Raw genomic sequence first — 21,052 nt, forward strand, 5'->3', positions numbered from 1 at the left:
TTCAACCTCACATACTTTACTGAAACTTTTATTCTACCAAAACAATTTTCAAATTTGGTTGCTGAAAATGTAGCTTAAGATGTAACCAATCTAAAAATGTAAACATCATCTAATTTGGTTAAAAACTGAGTTAGTGACAAAGTCTAGAAGTGGTCATAAGTGAGTTGACCTTAAAAATATTATTCACACATGGTAGTGTGTGAATGACTGACATTATGAATGTTATTCACACACTACTGTGTGAATGATATTTCAAAAATTTAACATAACAAACGGAAATATTACAAAAATATAACAAATAGAAAATTTGTAGCTTATTCCACATCAGTCAACATCTAAAAGATCATTACAATTTTGCACCTTTAACTTTGATATTGTTCCATTTTGGTGGTGCCAGTGGCAAAAAGCTATTGAGACTACCTATACATATAGACACAGGAGTGGCTGTGGGGTAAGTAGCTTGCTTACAAACAACATGGTTCTTGGTTCAGTCCAACTGTGTAGTACCTTAAGCAAGTGTCTTCTACTATAGCATTGGGCTGACCAAAGCCTTGTGAGTGGATTTGGTAGATGGAAACTGAAGGAAGTCCATTGCATATATGTGTGTGTGTGTTTTGTGTCTGTTTGTCCCCTCAGCATCACTTGACAACTGACGCTGGTATGTCTATGTCCCTGTAACTTAGCGGTTTGGCATAAGAGACTGGTAGAATAAGTACTAGGCTTACAAAGAATACGTTCTGGAGTCAATTGCTTGACTAATGACGGTGCTCTAGCATGGCCACAGTCAAATGAAAGAATATAATTATATATATATATATATGTGACCGTGTGTGTACCATTGGCAATTTTTTTCCTCCGTCTTCCCTTCTCTGGATCTTTCCTTTTCATATGTTTCTGACAAAGAGCTCCGCTCGAAATGTTAAACTCTCCTTCTTCTCTCCCTTCCTGAACGTCCAATAATACTATATTCGTTCCACGTCCTCGCGTTGTTGTGTTTTCTCTTTGTGTTTTCATGTTTGGATTAACTATATATATATATACACACACACACATATATATATATATATATATGAAATTTTGAAACATAGGAATAATATAAACTTATTGAATAACCGTTTTGATCTAGGAATTATCCTGCATACACTGTGCCACCCGTACTTTTACATATTTTAAATAATAGCATTCTGGCTATTCCTAAATTTCAAATCTTAATGTTTTGTAACTAAATAAGAAAATTATATACCCTACTAGTTTTATTTAACCTGCATGGATTATTAAGAAATTTAATAATATGAATAAATTGAATAAAGTGGAATATTCTTTTAAAATTTTCTAATTTTCTATAACTATTGCATAAATTGATATATATATATATATAAGTATATGTATAAATAGTGTGGGTTTTTTCAATTGCGTGGACTAAAAGTCAGAAGGTTATGAGATAAACTGCCTGCATCAACTTTCTATAAAAGCAGGTAGTAATTTTACCTTGTATTTATTCTGAGTGCAAGTTTTGAAGAGTGAATTTCGATTTTAACAGCTATTTTTTCAAAACTGTAATGGAAGTGACAAAGGAACATATTCAGCAGATTTTGTTTTATGAGATCAATAGAGGCAACAATGCAATGGAAAATGTGAGGAATATTAATGCAGTGTATGGGGATCAGACAATAAGCTTAAGCCAGTGTCAACGGTGGTTCCAGAAATTCCGAGCCAGGAACTACAGCCTAGAAGACAAGCCTTGTCCTGGAAAATCTGTAGTCCTCAACAAGGACATCCTGCAAACCCTAGTGGAATAAAATCCCATCGTAACTGTTGAGGAACTAGCAAAGAGGCTTATATTTGGTCATTCAACCATTCATCGACATCTGCATGCCATTGGAAAAGTCAACAAGTTGGGTCAATAGGTTCCACACAAACTTTCCGAGTCTAATTGTGCACAGAGAGTGAATGTATACTCTTCTTTGCTGCCACATCTCATGAATGAACCTTTTTTGGAAAGAATAGTGACTGGTGATGAGAAATGAGTTCTCTATAAAAATGTCAAGTGCTGAAGACAGTGGATAGGGAAAGGAGAAATACCGAAATCCCAGGCTAAAGAAGGTCTTCACCCACATAAGGTGTTGTTATCTGTTTGGTGGGATATAAAAGGTTTTGTCCACTTTGAACTTTTAAACCCAAACCAAATGAAAACAAAGGAGATCTACTGCAACCAGTTTGAGTGGCTTAAGTTAGTGCTAGAAGAAAAACAACCATCTTTAGTTTCAAGATGAAAGATGTTCTTCCATCAGGATAATGCTTAGCTACATACAGTGAGGATGACTTTCTAAAAGATGGAGCAGTTTGAATGGGAAATGATGTCCCACTCACCATATTCACCAGACATTGCCCCATCTGATTATCATTTATTCTGCAGTCTTCAAAATCATTTGGATGGGAAATATATGAACTCTGTAGATAAGGTCAGAACAGTACTGAAGGAGTATTTTTCATCACAGACAAGTGAATTTTGGAAGAGGGGCCTTGCAAGTCTACCAGATAGATGGAAGAGCTTAATAGAAAATGAAGGAGAGTATATTTTAGATTAAAAAAGAACTTTGCTTATCTTAATTTTGAAAAATAAAAGTATAGAAAAGCTGCATTATTTATGGGATGACCAAATATATCATTTGTGCAGGTCATTCCACAAAAGCTGAATGTTTATATGTTGTCTTCGATGAGAGAGTCCATCATATGTGTGTGTGTGTGTGTGTGTGCACGCATGCGTGTGTGTGTGTGCACACGTGTGTGTGTGTGTGTGTGTGTGTGTGTATGCATGAATATAACAAAACAGGAAAGTAGGAACTTTTTGTATTATTTATTTTCCATTGCATGTGTTTCATTTGCTAATAGGGATTACAAAGAATTATGTGTTATATAGACATGTAAGTGAATTTCCTATTAGAAATCTTCAGACAAAGAAAAGGTATATAACTGCCATGAAATAATGGTTGTCAGAGAAAGTAGTGTTGTATGTGGAAGATGCACAGGACTCATAAAAATTACAGATACTCAGGAAATTGATTTTCTCAAATGCTCCAGAGCCTCTTTAGAGGTAGTGGATAATTTCTGCTACCTAAAGGACCTAATTAGCTGGTGGGTGGGGTGGATTTATGGAAAGTGCAATAGCTAGCAGAGAAAATTCAGAGAACTTTTACCTTTGTTAGCAACTAAAGGTCTCTCCATCTGAGAGAAGACTGCTAGAAAAAATCTTTTCTGACCTGACAGTCTAATGGCACAATTTAGTCAATGTTGTTGATGTGTTTTAGTTAATACAGTTTTAATTAAGTCTGTCCAGAGTTGCTTTCTTCAATATTTCCCATTAATAACAGCGAAAGAGCTGGAAATATGTCTGGAAATTCGACAGTGGGCAGTAGTCTATGCCACACTATGGCAAAGATATCTTTGACCATATGTTTGCTCTAGGACAGTTTATCTGGAACTAAACAAAAGTGTCAAAAACTGGAATCGCAAAAATAATAAATTAATATAAAAGTATTACTGAAATTTAAGCATTTCAGTTTGTTAGTCCATCTGAGACAGGAATAAGAAATAGCTAATCTGCAGTAACTTACAATGTCATGTTCTGAATCAAAAGCTACTCAAATCAATTTGTGTCCAATGCCCAAACCATTTGATCCCTTACTTTTAATATATTTATGTACTATAATTTTATTCTAATGTTTGATCAGATTTTGTTAACTGAAACTTGAATGCTTGTTTTGCCCCGAAGAATTATTTTTTCCAAAACCCAACTTAAGTCATCCTAACTGTGAAATAATAAAAAAAGTATATTTTCAAGAGTTAATGGCTAAATCTGATTGATAAATATATTTATTTTCAGGAAAATCATGGCAACTATTACTGAATAGTAAAATGAGCACATCCCAGACCACATTTCAACTGAAGTATAAAATAAAACCAAGATATAAAATTTGGCATGCTTTTGGAAATATGATTATTATTTATAATTCTGGTGAGTTGATCTGGCACTTCAGAAAGGTGTAAGTTATGTCTTGGCATCATATTGATTTTTTTAATTCTTTAACTGGTTTCAAATTTTGAACTCTGATTATGCTTGAGCATCATGTTCAAGGACTTTTATTTAATCAATGATATCTACCTCAGTACTTAGACTGGTATTCATTTTATTGGTCTTTGTTGAATGACTAAGTTTGTTTTAGCATAAAGGGATGTAACAGAACAAGGTATATTTGTCTGATGCACCAATTTACACTAGTATAAAGATGCACACATGTATATTCATACAATAACTTCCACTCAGTTTATCATCATCATCATAATCATCATTTAACATCCACTTTCCATGGCAGTTTGACCAGAGCTGACAAGCTGGAGAGCTGCACAAGGTTCTCATCAGATTTGGCTTGATTTCTACGACTGGATGCTCTTCCTAACACCAACCACATTACAGTGTCTGCTGGGTGTTTTTAGCATAGCATTGCACAAGTGCTTGTATGTGGTACTGGCACAAGCACTTTTTACATGGCACTGGCACACAACTCTTGCAGGCCAATCCTCTTCACCAGGGAGAGTGGTCTTAACACTTCTGCTGTAAAGATGGGTCTTCTTGAGTACAGCAAGCCACCAGGTATCTCAGTTCTTTGTTATCTCATGTGAGAGGTTCAGCATCCAGAGATAATCCTTCAGTGCTTTGTCTCATATCATCTTGGTTTTCCCCGTTCCAGATGTTTCATCCACTTTGAAAGATCAGCACTTCTTTATGGAGTTGTCAGCATCCATCTGCATCACATGACCAAACCAGCACAGTCTTCTCTCTTGCATACAGCATCTAATTCCTCTTATTCCTTCTTTCTCAATAAACAAGCACTCAGATGAACATGTACACTTACATTACATATCCAATGGAGCATACTAGCTTCATTCCTCTCCAGCCTTCGCATGTCCTCTGCATTTAGTGTCTATGTCACACTATTATGTAGAATTGCTGTCCATATACATATATCATACAATCTTCCTTTCGCTTGGAGAGAGAAACCTTTGGTTGCCAACAAACGTAAAAGTTCTATGAATTTTCTCCACCCTAGTCTTATTCTAGCTATTACACTTTCTGTACATCCTCCCCCACTACTTATTTGGCCCCCCTAGGAAGCAGAAATGATCCACTTCCTCTAATAAGCCTCCAGGACATTTGAGAAAATCTGTTTCCCAAGTATCTGTAGTTTTTATGATTCCTATGTGTCTTCTACATATGATCACTTCTTTCTCTGATGATCTTCCTATTGTTCCACTGTATCTCTTATGTGTCCATAGTTTACCCTGGGTACTCCATATAGAATTCCCGCCTATGTCTTTCCTACAAATAGAGAAGGGCCACTAACCTGAAGTGGGTAGGGTTCTGTCTGTTTTTTTGCTTACTAAGATTCCAGGTATTACTTCTACACTTAGAATTTATTTTTGAGCTCTAATATAGAATTTGCTACAAGAGTAAGATCATCAGTATATAGGGGTAGTATAACAGGGACTGCCAGTTTGAATTACTCTCTTATGGCCTGGAAGATAATGATGAACAGGAGGGGATTGAGCCTTGATGAACGCCTACCTGTACACCAAATTCTTTACTGTACTTGTGGTTAACTCTCACCTTACTGACAACATCTCTGTACATAGCCTCTACAGCTTTCACAAGCCACTTGTTTACCCCTAGTCGCCTCAGAGCCCACCATATAACACAACAAGGTACTCCATTGAAGGCTTTTACTAGATCAACAAATGCCAAGCATAATGATTTATTCTTAGCTAAGTACTTCTGTTGCTTGATAATGAAAATAGCATCAGTAGTGCTTCTCCCTGAGGCAAAGCTAAACTGAATTTTATCCAGTCTAATTCTACTTCTAATTAATTTTTATCACCTGGTTCAGGAGTTTGATGCTTCCATAATTGCATCTCTCTAAAGCATCTCCCTTACTCTTGAAGCAGCTAACAATAATGGTGCTTTGCCACTCACTGGGTATTATACCTTCATGAATGACTGATTAACTATGCAGGTGACTTGCCTGTATCCTACCTTATCAACTATTTTGAGCATCTCAGCAGTGATTCCAGATGGACCTGGGGCTTTCCCTGTTTTCATATCTTTAATTGCCTTATCTACCATACTGCTGTCTACTAGGATAGCCAGTCCCTCTGTTGAGTTCAGGGTTTTCTTATCCACATCACTAAGTGCAAGCATATCATGATCCATCTGCATACACTCCTCTCTTACAATATCTCGATTCTCTCTGACACACTGCCTAGCAATCCGGAACACCTCAAGTCTCTGATTTTCATGCTGTAGGACATTGACAAACTTCTTTTCTGCTTCAGCCCTAGTTAGATAAACCTGGTTGAGCTTCCCTTTTAGCTTTTCCCTTCTTTCCAGACCCATCTCTTCTCTTTTATGGCCCTATCAACATCACTGTTCCACCACCATGCCACTCTTGGTCTGTCACCTTCAGTAGATTGTTCTGTAGGAATTTCCAATTGTCTTCTACATCATATGTCTCTATTTCTTCCTCCTTCTCATCAAAGGTTTCATTAAGAACATCTCTAAATCTCTGCCTCTTTGAAGGATCTTTGAACTTCCTTAACCTCTTTTCCATATTGGCTGGTGTCTTTGGATCCTTCTGGCCCTAAGCCTGAAGTCACTAACCACTAGCTTATGTTGAGTTATACATTCTTCACATGGAAAAGATTTTGCATTTCTGGTGAGGCTGTAATTAATCTGGCTGGTATGCCAACCAAATTTATTAGTGATCAGATGGTTGGCTGGATTCTTGAAGTTGGTGTTGCAGACCAGTAAACCACGAGCAACACAAAACTCCAGCAGCCTTGTCCCTTTATCATTTCTAGACCCAAAGCTATAGCCTCCATGCACATCCTGAAATCCATCAGGATGTTTTCCAACATGTCCATTCAAGTCCCCTGCCATGATGAGAATGGTGTCGTTTTTTGTAATTGAAGTAGTCCTCAGAAGGGATTCATAAAAGTGGTCCTTCTGAGTATCTGCAAATCTGGCATGTGGAGCATATGCAGATATAACTGACATTGTTACATCAAAAAAGGCTATACTTAGCTTAATAATCCTATTACAACCCCTGGCTACCTCAGTCACTTGATCCATCCATTTCTTTGCAAGTAGAATACCCACACCACTTTAGACCATCTTTGTTGACTACCCAGAAAAATTTCTATTTTCGTCTTTTACTTGCAAGCAGTCTAGCTCTTGGACACAGCATATATCTACATGTCTCTACCCAAGCATTTCAACTATCTCACCAGACCTATGTGCCAATGCTGATTGTAGCAGCTCTGAACTTGTAGAGCTGAGAATGTTGAGGAGTTGTTTTCAGCTTCTCTAAAGGAAAAGATCTTTAGGGTCACATGCCTGGAATCAGCAGGTCCTTGTGCATAGTGTGAAAAATAATGTTATGATTGCAGTTTCAATTTCCTTCAGTCCTTGAAAGCCATCATGAGCATGCACATACATTATAATTATGTTCACAGGTATATGTGGGTTGGTGGAAGGGAAAAGGGGATTCATTTGATATCACACAACAAAATGTCCCTCAACAAAGTTTACCAATGGAAGCTCAATAAAGATACATTTGTAATACATAATCCATAATATAGAGGGAAAGAGAGAATTAGATTTGGCAGGAGTTGGAAGTTATTTGCCTATTAACAGAAAATAGAGAGATTATGACCATTCTACACATAAGGAAAGAGAGGGAAAGATAGAAAATTTAACCGATGGCAATTAGGACTGAAAGAAATTTTTTAGCAATTAAATAATCACATAATTAAGGGCTACAATGGCTGAAGAAAAAGAAAAAAAAGGAAAATATAATAAATAATAGAATAAAACAGTTTGCTTAGCTCATCATTCCAGCACTGATCTTGTGTGGACAGGCCTCTACAAAGCTACAGTAAAAGATACTACATAGCATATTGACATTAAACCCAAAGCTCTGTGGTTTTAAAGTGAACCTAACCATACATCTATACTTATGACCATTAACAGTATGTAGTAGCTCTGAATGTTGTAGTATTGTTGTAGTATTGTAGTTGGCAATACTACATAGCACATAGCTCTATATAATCTCAAAGGTAGGTAGACAATGTACAAGATATATACAACTGGTGCATTGTGAGATGAAAATCTTTGGATTAAAGGGATATATATATATATTATTTGATGCAGGATTTACAGTACTTTTTATTTACAGTAGAAGTGATGATCAAAGTATGCTATTAAATGGTGATGGTCCAAAGTATAAGTGAGATACATGGCTACCTTCTGAATGTGGTCCACTCAATGAAGATTGCAATTCCAGATGTTATGGTATTCTAAGTCAGGCTTTATAAAGGGTTAAAATATATTTATCTGCTCTGAATGGAAAACCAAATCCTCTGAAATAAGCTTTAGCAATGTTGATAATTGAGAATTCCCAGGTGAGTTACAGGAGAATAAGAAATATTTCCATTTTGACATGTTTTAGATTCCTTCTACATGTATGTACACAGTTGCAGTTAGCTATGCACAAACATCCACACAACTTTACTGCATACATACACATAAATATAAATACTCTTATACAAACATATTTAGACAGTTGAGTGTGTACATAGACGTTCAAATATATATCTGTGTACACACTGAATGTATTTGCATGCACATATCCATATTGACAGATACACACAACTTCACATGTATACATATACATATATCATCTTAACATCTTAAAAAGGAAGGATGAGTATGAAAAAGTTGTGATGAAAAAGACATTTGCACTCATGCTGCTACAGACAATATGTAATTGTAAAGCACAGATATAAATTTATACATATCACTGAATCCATTTATACACAATTTGTGTACACAAAACTTACCACAGTATTTCTAAATATATTAATCATGCATATAAATATACACATAACATTATATACACATACACTGTTTTCACACATAGATGCTCACAACTGTATTCACACATGCAATTGCATATATACATCACAGCAACCACACACAAATTCTATTACCAAAATAGTATTGACATTTATAAGAGAAAAATGTCCACTTGGATAGGATGCTGATCTATCACAAATAAACTTTTCTTGAAGAATCTAATATTATTCTTCAAATCTAAGGTAACTGGGGTACAAAAGTAAGGTAGCTGATTCAAAATTATAAATAAATTACTAGTTACAGATTTGAACACACAACGATGACTTGGTATTTTCCATTATATACAGAAATTCAAATTGGTATAAAATTAATATTTTAGAGTACCTAACTCAGAGCATCTAACCTGTTCCATACTTTTCCAGCAATTTTTTTGGTCACTTTTTGAGATGAGATAACATCAAGATTCTAGCAATTGCTAGTGGTGGCGGTGGCATTGTTGTTGTTGCTATATAACTAGCAATATATGCACCTCTGCAACACATACACTCTGATCACTGCATCCTCACTCATGTCCTCACTCACCAACATTCTAAATCCATTAATGTGTTGTGTCCTTTTGAATCTTCTGTCAATTCTATGACAGTCTTTGCTGAATTTGATAATTTGTAACAACCACAGCTACTTGAATCAAATGAAAATATTTAAAACTAATTTCTTTTTCTGCAACTCCGATTCTGAACTAATCCCTTTGCCCAATCTTTCCCTTCCAAAATTGTTTTCTGGAACTCCCTTCCTGCCTACATTTTCATTCCAACCATATTTTCCATCCAAACTAGGCATCAGCTTTATTGAACTTCCCAATCAACTCTCCATGAAATATATTTAGTATAAATTTGTACTAACATTCAAAATGCTGTCAAGTTTCACACTTTTATACCATTCATTCAAGTCAAATTTCTCACTTTTATATTGTTCATTCAAATTTTTCAGTAGTCCAAGATGAAACACCTTCAACAACACAAATAGAACTGTTATCAAGAATAACTTCCACAAGTATATGGAGAAAGGAAAAGCTACATTCAAACATAAGTATGATGTCAAACTGTAAAGATAGAATAATTACTGAAACAACAATACCATACTGGATTTACATTACCTTGATGTTGCTGATTCTTATTTACATTGTGATGGGATGTTTATGTTGGATTCACTACAAAAGAAAGATTTACATTAATACTGAAAGCTTCATATGTAATAAAAACTTCCTCAAACATGAAAACATTGAAATTTGATTAAAACTCTTTTTTTTTCTTTCAGTGGAGATGGGGTTTAATGTTTAAAGTTTCTTCCCATTTAAATGCAAAAGATTAAAATGGATCTACACAATCACTCAAACTGCTACAAATAACAGCCAAATTTCATTCAGATTACACACTTCACTTTTAAGTGCATATTATATGTCTTCAGCAAGATAATTACATTAATTGCTGTCATGCTACTGTAGGGCATTGCCTGTGAACTCATAAGAGATGAACTGTAGATGAGACCTCTACTGCAGACTAGTTATCAAACTAGTTGGCAGAAAAGGGACTTCTGGTAAGGTGACAAATGAGACCCGGACTTGAATGGTGGATTGTATTCCTCTAACATTGTAGATGATTAACACAGAATAAACAACACTTCAACACATTCTCATTTGTGGTTATTTTTACATATAGCTTAACTAAAGCTATAAGTGGTGACCCCAAAATAGAAGACACATGAACATGTAATCATAGCAAGTGAGAATGCTGTAGCACTTAAGCTCACACAATTCAGGCCAAAGTGAACCAAAATATGTTTTGCACATGCTGAGGCACAGTTCAACATCACCTTGGACTTGATAAAATGTTCTTGTATAACAGCTGCCCTGAAAGAGGATACAGCAACAAGGGTGCTATACATTCTAATCAGACCACCAATTACTCACAAATATGAGACTATGAAAAATAGACTCATAGAAACATTCCAGTTTACTGATTGAGAATTGAATATGGGTGGGTTAAGTGATTCTAAGACTTCCTAATAGAAAGGATGCTGTCATTAGTGCCCCTGGTGAGACTCCTTGTTTTTTACTTAGGGAAATACTCCTCTGTAAATTGCCACCCCAGGTCCAATCCCTTATAACTCAGACTGAGATCAAGGACCTGTGAGAGTTAGTGAGAGCAGTTGGCAAACATTTTTTTGTCTAGTGGGGTTACAATCAACACCATAAGGTTGGCCCTGAGACATGGTGAGGTTACATAGACAATTTATGGTTTTATCACACGAAGTCTGGAACAAGAGCTACCAAGTGTAAACAACCACGCAGCTTCAAGAGCTCTTTGTCATTGAACCCAGGAAACTCCAGGGCTGGCCACTATTAAAACACTCTGGTGGTCAGTACACATGATCAACTGTTCCTGTATGTCCACTATCGGATCTCTATACAAAGATTCCTCATTGACACAGGAGTAGAAGTCAGTATTATCCCAGCATCTACAAAGGACCTCCATTATGGAGAGCAAAGCAAACCTTTAGCAGCCACCAATGGTTCCACAATCAAAGTGTATAGATGCTGCTTTTCCTCCTTTCACATCAGCTCACAAATATATACATAGGCATTCACTGTCACTGATGTCCATCACTCTGTTATCGGAGCAGACTTTCATTAGGTCCACTCACTGCTGATCGATCTTCAGGGGAGATGTCTCATCAGCAGCAACACCTATGCCTCTGCTTGTCCGGCAACTTATGCATATGCTGCCCCTCACATAGCAGCCATCTTTCAGACGAAGAACAATTTCTTGCCCCATCACCTTGTGAACTGCCCAAATCTCACTACTCTGAAATTCTCCAAACCTACAACTCACCATGGAGTAAAACACTAGATCCCAACTATCAGCCCTCCAGTACACAGCTACACACATCGTCTATCACCATACAAACTTGCTATTGTGAGGGCCAAGTTCAACAACATGGAAGCTTTGGGCATTGTTCATTGATCAAGCAGTACTTGGTTGTCACCTCTACATGTGGCACCAAAACTCAGTGGAAGTTGGTGACCTTGTGGAGATTATCACCATCTCAAAACAAACACTACACCCAACCACTACCCCATTCCACATATACAAGACTTCTCAGCCTAGTTAGCCAGGTAGTCAGTTTTCTTGAAAATCAACCTTATCCAAATGCCTGTACTACCAAATACCTGTATGAGATGGTGATGTTCCTAAACTGAATTTCTACATAGACTCTTAGGCCTAAAAAATATAGCCCAATCCTTTCAATGATTGATGGATACTGTGTGTATTGATCTAGACTTTGTTTTCACATACCTAGAAGACATCCTTATTACAAGCCAAAATGCAGAGTTACTCAGGTGACCCTTTTTAAGAGATTGCAACAATATGGTTTGGTAGTCAACCCTGCCAAGTGCGTCTTTTGTAAGGAAATCAACTTTCTTGGACCTCAAGTCATAGGTGCTGGCACTACACCCCTACCAGAAAAATTGAAAGCTATCTTATCATTTCCACACCTCACCACAAGCAAGGCTCTGTAACAATTTGTGTGTATGGTAAACTTTTATCATCATTTCATCCCTTCTATGGTAAGATTGATGAGACCTCTGTACATTGCATTATCAAGAGAAAGTTTTAAAAAATAGGTGAAATGGACAGTGCAATGACCTCAGCCTTCGAATCCACAAAAGAAGCTCTTGCTAAAGCAACCATGCTTTCCCATCCTCATATGTCAGTATTGACTGCACTCACAGCGCATACCTCCAACACAGCCACTGGAAGTGTTTTGGAACAATACATCAATGGTCAGTGATGACCTCTGGGCCTTCTTCAGTCAACAAATATGACCACCTGAGCAGAAATGTAGCACTTTCAACAACGAACTGTTAACCACCCATCTAAGTGTCCACCACTTTCACTATGTTCTGGAAGGTGTTCACGGACCACTAACCGCTGACCTTTGCTATGAGCAAGCTATCAGAGCCATGATAGCTTGCTCATAGTGCACCAGCAGTGACAGTTATCAGCCATTTCTGAGTACACTATAAGCATTCAGCACTTACTTGGAAAAAGCAACTTAGTCACTGATGCACTCTCTAGAGCACCTACATACTCTGATGCCTAAAAGGCTATGGCTACAGCTCCACAAAGAGATGATGACATCAGAGCCTACTGCACCACCATCACTTCCTTCCTGGCAGGTTATGCACTTTGGCTCCAACAGAACAACCCTACTTTCTACCAGGAAGCCACAATCAATTGTCCCTGGTGCTAAAAAGTTTATGATGTTATTCACAGATTTTCCCACCTGGATACCTGAGCACTTGATGTCATGCAAATTCATCTGGCACAAGATGACCAAGCAAACTGGGGAGTGGGTCAAAACCTGTATCACCTGCCAACAAGCCAAAATCCTTCATCACACCTAAGCACCTCTTGGTAGCTATGAACCCCCACAGGCCTGTTTCAGTCATGTCAACATTGACCTCATTGGCCCCTGACCACCTTCACTTGGTTTCTCATACCTACTAACAATAGTGGACCACTTCACACATTGGCCTAAGACCTCTCTGAAGCATGGAAACACCGGAAATCACCTGCATCTTCATCACAAATGGGTTGCTCATTTCAGTGCCTTAGATAGCATCTCATCTGACTGCAAACTTCGGTTCACTTTAGAGTTGTGGAATGATGTGTGAAACACACAACAGTCTGCCACTCCAGTGTAGAGAGATTTCACTGCTGCTTGAGAGAATCCCTCACAACCAGAGTTAACTAGCTCAACTGCATCAACCAACTTTCATGGGTAATGCTGGGAATTTGCACTGCCCCAGAGGAAGACCTCAACACTTCTTCCACAGAAATATGTATGGTGTCTGTATTGTGCTGGGGAATTCATTCCAAACACAAAATCAGATCCAAATATCAAAGGTATCTTTAGCAACTGAGAGGCAACATGAACCAGTAATGCCCTATTCCCATGTCAACACATGATACATGTAGGTCCTCTGTACCATATGACCTCAACAAAGTGAAGTTTGTTTTTATTCATCATATTGAATGATGAAAACCCCTTCAACCACCCTATGATGGACCATACAATGGAATTCATCCAATGGGATTTATTCCTGATTGGCAGACAATAGGACACAGTTGCCATCAACAGACTGAAACCAGCCCATCTCAATATTCACAGCTCCATTCAAGTAGCTCAACCACCAAACAAAGGCCATCCTAGCCAGGTCACACTGACCCCTGACAACGAACGGTCATCAAAGAGCCAAGTAAGTATACACATGGGTAAGGTGGTAAAAACAACTTACCAGTTCCAATGACAACCAACAGTTCTGATGGGGAGCTATGTAGAGCATTGCCTGTGAACTTGTAAGACATGAACTGTAGATGAAGACCTTTACTGAAGACTAGTTATCACACCCTCTCTCCCATTATAGATGATTAACATAGAATAAACAACATTTCAACACTTTTTCATTTGTGGTTATCTTCATGTGTAGCTTAACAAAAGCTATGCTATGTTAATTAGCTTTTTTACATTAACCCTTTTGTTACTGTATTTATTTTGAGATGATCTGTGTTTCTTTCAATTACTTTAAATATAACAAAGAATTTAGTAAAATAACTTAGTTATCATTCAGCTAATGTTAGGAACGTAAATTGTGACTATGGTTTGGTGGAACATTTTAATTCAAAACTTATGAAAACAAGACATTTGTACTCAGAGCCAGAGCTGGTTTCAGCCAGGTTGGTAACTAAAGGGTTAAGTAGGTTTTCTCTTTCATCAGGTAAGTTTTCTCTTACATTCAATTTCTCTTTCAGTCTTTAAATGTGAAGGAATAAAAAGTAAATGTTAGATGAGACTTTAACCCACATATTCAGGTAAATTGCAAGAAACTAGGTGCTGAATAACCATTTAAAACTATATCCATGTAGCATCATATTCTTTTAAGACTTATCTTACTGTCTACTCTTGTTTTTATTCACAATTACACTGTATATTTTTCAAAAACTAAGTGGTTCTTTTTTTTTTTTTAGTGGACTACAACTTTTATACTTTTATACTCTTATTTAAATATATTCACAACAAATGTATAAACCAATCTCTTTTTTCATGATATCTATGTATTTTTTTCACAAATTTTAATTATCAGAAATTCAGAGAGATCTGAACAGTAAATATGACCTATAACTTATAGGTTCATTTAAGTACCATTGAACATAACCTGTCTTATTTACGTGTCTATATAGTTATTCTGCTCCGCAATGAACCTAATGAGAAGATCTGAAGTCAGCACTACACTTTAACAAACCACTTGAGATGTACAGTATCATTTATAACAAGATTAAATGTCTATATTAAGAACACAAGGGAACATAATTGAATGCTAATTGTTGATTCTTTAGGTGCTAAACCAAATATTAATACAATAGTTAGTATGATACCTAAATAGAACATTAACAACATAATTACTTAATTAGATATTGCTATACATACAATTGAAAAGAATCAGAATTTCATGTGTACGTGTGTGTGTGTGTGTGTATTTGATAACAATCTATCTGTGGAGACACAGAAATACTCTTGATTGGTGTCAATGCAAGTAGTAAAACAATCAGGACTGAGGGACCCCAAGTTGTTGTCATAGCATTCTGAAGTTACATGTGATTGCTGGTCATAAGCACTAATCCCAGAGATTCATAGAATGGTATTTTTATAGTAATAAAAATAATCCAGTGATGTACAGACATCTCTTTATGGTGACCTTACTCATCAAGCATGCAGACCTAATCAGTTGGAAATGCACAGTTAGTTACAACTTCCATCTGTCACCTATATTCCAAACCATACAGATCTACAACAGGAGTGAGAGGTTATGGACGGAAAGTTACAAATGCTATTGAAAATGAGGAAACACAAGGAGATGGCAATCAATATATATATATATCTATATCTATATCTAGATATATATATATATATATACATTATCATTATCATCGTCATTTAACCTATGCTGGCATGGGTTGGGCAACTTGACAGTTGCTGACCAGGCAGAAAACTGTACCAGATTTCTGTGTCTGTTTTGGAATGGTTTTTTTATGGCTGAGTGCCCTTCCTAACACCAACCCTACAGATACATATTTTTTAAATTTTATTTATTTTATCTAGTTTCAGCTCACAAGCTGTGGCCATGCTGGGGCACTGCCATATATATATAAATGATTATTTTATTGTTCAGTTATAACAAACATAGTTTTACATTACTTTGATGATACTCTATACTTTTGTAGAGTACAAATTTATTATTCTTATAGAAGAATGTTGTTGACAGTGACTTCAAATTTTCAGCCAGCTAAGCCATGGTCTAATGATAGGTTAGCTGGCCAAGACTTATAATAATACGCAGTTTCCTGCCTTTAAAGATAAAGGCATGAAACTGTGTATTAACATCTTGGTTGATAACTGAAGAAGAATTAGAGTCCTTCTCTGTCAGTCCTATGAGTATTTTTTTTTTAGCATTTAATGCATTTTTCATTTATTGAGTAACTGAATGCCATGCATCCTGACTTTTGTTTACAGTAAGTTTAATTTTATATACATAGATACACACACACACACACACTTACATGTACATATACATACATCATCATCATCATTTAATGTCCTTCCATGCTGGCATGGGTTGGACAATTTGACAGGAGCTGGCCAAGCACCAGATTTCTGTGTCTGTTTTGACATGGTTTTTATCGCTGGATGCCCTTCCTAACACTAACCACCCTACAGAGTGAGACAAGAGCTTTTTAATCAGTCGGAAATGCACAGTTAGTTACAACTTCCATTTGTCACGTATACTCCAAACCATACAGATCTACAACAGGACTGAATAGTCATCTGAGAGGTTATGGACGGAAAGTTACAAATGCTATTGAAAATGAGGAAACACAAGGAGATGGCAATCAATAAATATATATATATATCATCATCGTTTAACGTCCGTTCTCCATGCTAGCATGGGTTGGACGGATCGACCGGGGATCTGGGTAGCCAGAAGGCTGCACTAGGCTACAGTCTTATCTGGCAATGTTTCTACAGCTGGATGCCCTTCCTAACGCCAACCACTCCGTGAGTGTAGTGGGTGCATTTTACGTGCCACCTGCACAGGTGCCAGGCGAGGCTGGCAACGGCCACGGTCGGATTGGTGTATTTTATGTGCCACCGGCACGGAAGCCAGTCGAGGCGGCGCTGGCATCGGCCACGAGTCGGATAGTGCTTTTTACGTACGAATTGGTTCAATTCGATTTCGATTTCGCTTGCCCCAACATGTCTTCGCAAGCAAAGGGGGTTGGCATGGGTGCCTGTCGTATGGTTGGATTGGTAATAGGTTTCTTGAAGTTAGGGTATATTCTTTAAACATAAGAGATTACAATTCTTCAAAAAAGGAGGTTAGGGTTAGAGTTGAGGTTAACTTTTCTACTGAAGCTGGGCCTTTGTGCCTGAAATATAAAGGTTTCCACATTGTCAGAAGCTTTCTGTTTTCTCTCTTTTACCGTCTTATATATATATACACACATATATAGGTAGTTCATCTTTCAGATGTTCTTCCTGGAGGTAAGACAATTTTTTTCAAGTTTGTTTCACACACGCATTTTTGCTAGTACATACGTGGTGAAGCTATACATTAGCGTCGTATTTATTACATTCGCTATTTCCCAGTAAATATCGGTACTTCGTTGTACCATATATTTACTTCTATGTATAATTTTCCCTCACGGGCTATTCTTCACTGGAAAGCAATACTCTCGTATTGCATTACTATTTTTATTGAAACTTCTTCACTGTTCTCGTTCTGTCAGTGTTTTGGCGTTTCAGTCGAGTGTAATGGCATTGATGCAGCAACATTTGAAATGTTGTCGAGGTATATGTTGGCTGATGAAGATAAATCAAGTATATGTGTGCAGACATATCTTGAAAAATCTGAAACCGGTACCACATTATCCCTTTCTTGGTATTTCATCTTTCAGATGTTCTCCCTGGAGGTAAGACAATTTTTTTCAAGTTTGTTGCACACACGCATTTTTGCTAGTACATACGCGGTGAAGTTATACATTAGCGTCGTATTTATTACGTTCGCTATTTTCCAGTAAATATCGGTACTTCATTGTACCATATATTTACTTCTATGTATAATTTTCCCTCACGGGCTATTCTTTACTGGAAAGCAATACTCTTGTATTGCATTACTATTTTTATATATATATATATATATATATAATAATAATAATAATAATAATAATAATAATACTAGGGAATCATCATCATCATCATCATCATCGTTTAACGTCCGTTTTCTGTGCTAGCACGGGTTGGACGGTTCGACCGGGGTCTGGGGAGCCAGGGGCTGCTCCAGGCTCCAGTCTGATCTGGCAATGTTTCTACAGCTGGATGCCCTTCCTAATGCCAACCACTCCGCGAGTGTAGTGGGTGCTTTTTATGTGCCACCTGCACAGGTGCCAGAGGGGTTTGGCATCGGCCACGATCGGTTGGTGCTTTTTATGTGCCACCGACACAGAAGCCAGTCGAGGCGGTGCTGGCATTGGCCACGTTCGGATGGTACTTTTTATGTGCCACCGGCACAGAAGCCAGTTGAGGCGGTGCTGGCATCGGCCACGTTCGGATGGTGCTTTTTATGTGCCACCAGCACAGAAGCCATTCGAGGCAGGGTTGGCATCAGTCACGTTCGGATGGTGCTTTTTATGTGCCACTGGCACAGAAGCCAGTCGAGGCGGCACTGGCAACGGCCACGTTCGGATGGTGCTTTTTATGTGTCACCGGCACAGGTATCACAACTACAGTTTCCATTGATATTTGGTTCAATGTTCATGTACATGCACTTGACTCAACAGGTCTCCTAAAGCACAGCGAGATGTTCCGGGATCCAAGGTACTTTGAATGGGCAGGGGGTATGCGGAACTGGTGCCGGAAGCATCCCGGGTCTTAGTAGTCACGGCACATCTCCAGAGATCTCGGTCCTTCGCCATTGCCTCAGTGAGGCCCAACGCTCTGAGGTCATGCTTGACTACCTCATCCCATGTCTTCCTGGGTCTACCTCTCCCCCTGATTCCGTCAACTGTTCGGGAGTGGCACTTCTTCACACATCTCTCCTCATCCATCCGCAGTACATGACCATACCATCGCAAGCGTCGCTCTTGCACACTGCATCTGATGCTTCTTATGCCTAGCATTTCTCTCAGGGTGCTTACACTCTGTCGTGCATTCACACTGACATTACCCATCCAGCGGATCATGCTAGCTTCATTTCTTTCAAGCCTACGCATGTCCTCTGCAGTCACAGCCCATATTTCACTACCGTGAAGCATGGCAGTTCGCACACATGCATCATACAATCTACCTTTCACTCTGAGTGAGAGACCCTTTGTCGCCAGTAGGGGTAGGAGCTTTATAAACTTTGCCCAGGCTATTCGTATTCTAGTGGTGACACTCTCTGAGCATCCACCCCCACTACTAACTTGGTCACCCAGGTAGCGGAAACTATCAACTACTTCTAGTTTCTCCCCCTGGAGTGTGATGGAATCTGTTTTCTGAGTATTTGTGGTGTCTATTGTCCCTGTGCATCTGCCGCACATGAAAGCTATCTTATCAGTTAATTTCCCTTTGATGTTGCTGCACCTCTTATGCGTCCATAGCTTACACTGGGTGCATCTTATGGAGTTTCTACCTACACCTTTCCTACAGCTCGAGCAGGGCCACCTGCCCGATGGGGTGTGTGCTGAGTTCGCCTTTCTGCATACTATAACTTTGGTCTTCGCTACATTTACTCTAAGGCCCTTTAATTCTAACCCTTGTTTCCACACCCGAAATTTCTTTTTTAGTTCTGGTAGTGATTCTGCTATGAGGGCCAGGTCATCAGCATAGAGGAGCTCCCAGGGGCAACCTGTTTTGAATTCCTCTGTTATTGCCTGGAGGACTATGATGAATAAAAGGGGACTGAGGGCTGAGCCCTGGTGTACACCTACTTCTACCCGGAATTCTTCACTATATTCGTTGCCAATCCTAACCTTGCTGACAGCCTCTCTGTATAGAGCCTGTACAGCCCTTATTAGCCATTCGTCAATCTCCAGTTTCCACATCAACCACCAGATAAGGGATCGAGGAACCATGCTTGTTTCTTTACGTGAGCTAAGCAGTTGGCATCGTCTTCCCAAAATATCCTTTCATTTTTATGTGCTGATAATTTCTCCCTTTCTCCATGTTACTTTGTCTGTTCTTCGCCCTCTACGATAATTTGCCCGTTCAAGTTTTCACTCTCCCCTGAATCAAACTTCGCCATTCGCGGTGCACCCGCCCTTGCCCACCCCCACCACCAATACCGGATATCTCTCTATATTTTTTCCATCTATACCGGATATCCCTTCTCGAACCCCCCTCTTCAATACGCTATTTCACCATGTATTACCCCTCTCATGATATCCTACGTTCAATTTTGTCTAGAACCTGTCCTCATTTCTCCTAACACCCCTCCCCACTGGTGCTCTCCTATATTACCTGCACCCTCTCCCCATCCCCCTCACTCTCTCTTCTCCCTGCTAGAACCCCACCCCCACCCCATCTCTAGAATATCCATGTTTCTGCTACACTGCTTAAACCACGTCGCTCAATGACTATAATGCTTGCTTAGAATACTACTAACACCTAGAATTTCAGTATTTCTACCACAGAGCTTACATCTACAGCATCAATGACTTTAATGCTTGTGCTTACAATGCTGCTAATACCTGACCCTGCCTACCGCAGGGGCCAGAACCTTAACATGCCTAAATGATTGAATGTTGTCAGGTCAGAAGAGAGATCAGACGAAAATGCCTAAAAATCGATCACCGCCACCACAACAACCCTCTTCTTTTCAGGTGCCAAATTGCACCCCTCCCCCCACATCTCCTTCCCAGTTTTCAGAGTTGGCACTGTCAATGTTGGTACACTGAAAGGTAGGTCTAGTGAGATTGTAGAGAT

The 21,052-nt window shown here is 38.4% G+C and overlaps 1 protein-coding gene across 1 annotated transcript in view; it reads left to right on the plus strand.

Moving 5' to 3' along the window:
* LOC115210489 overlaps positions 1–10,658 on the plus strand; it is a 67,276-nt gene extending 56,618 nt beyond the window's left edge. Inside the window, exons 11-12 of the mRNA XM_036502145.1 lie at positions 3,884–4,015; positions 9,959–10,658. Coding sequence (XP_036358038.1) covers positions 3,884–4,015; positions 9,959–10,260 — 434 coding nt within the window. The 3' untranslated portion in view covers positions 10,261–10,658. The remainder of the gene's footprint in view (positions 1–3,883; positions 4,016–9,958) is intronic.
* The last annotated feature ends 10,394 nt before the right edge of the window (positions 10,659–21,052 follow it).

Source organism: Octopus sinensis, linkage group LG4 (assembly GCF_006345805.1).
Source record: "Octopus sinensis linkage group LG4, ASM634580v1, whole genome shotgun sequence".
Taxonomy (NCBI): domain Eukaryota; kingdom Metazoa; phylum Mollusca; class Cephalopoda; order Octopoda; family Octopodidae; genus Octopus; species Octopus sinensis.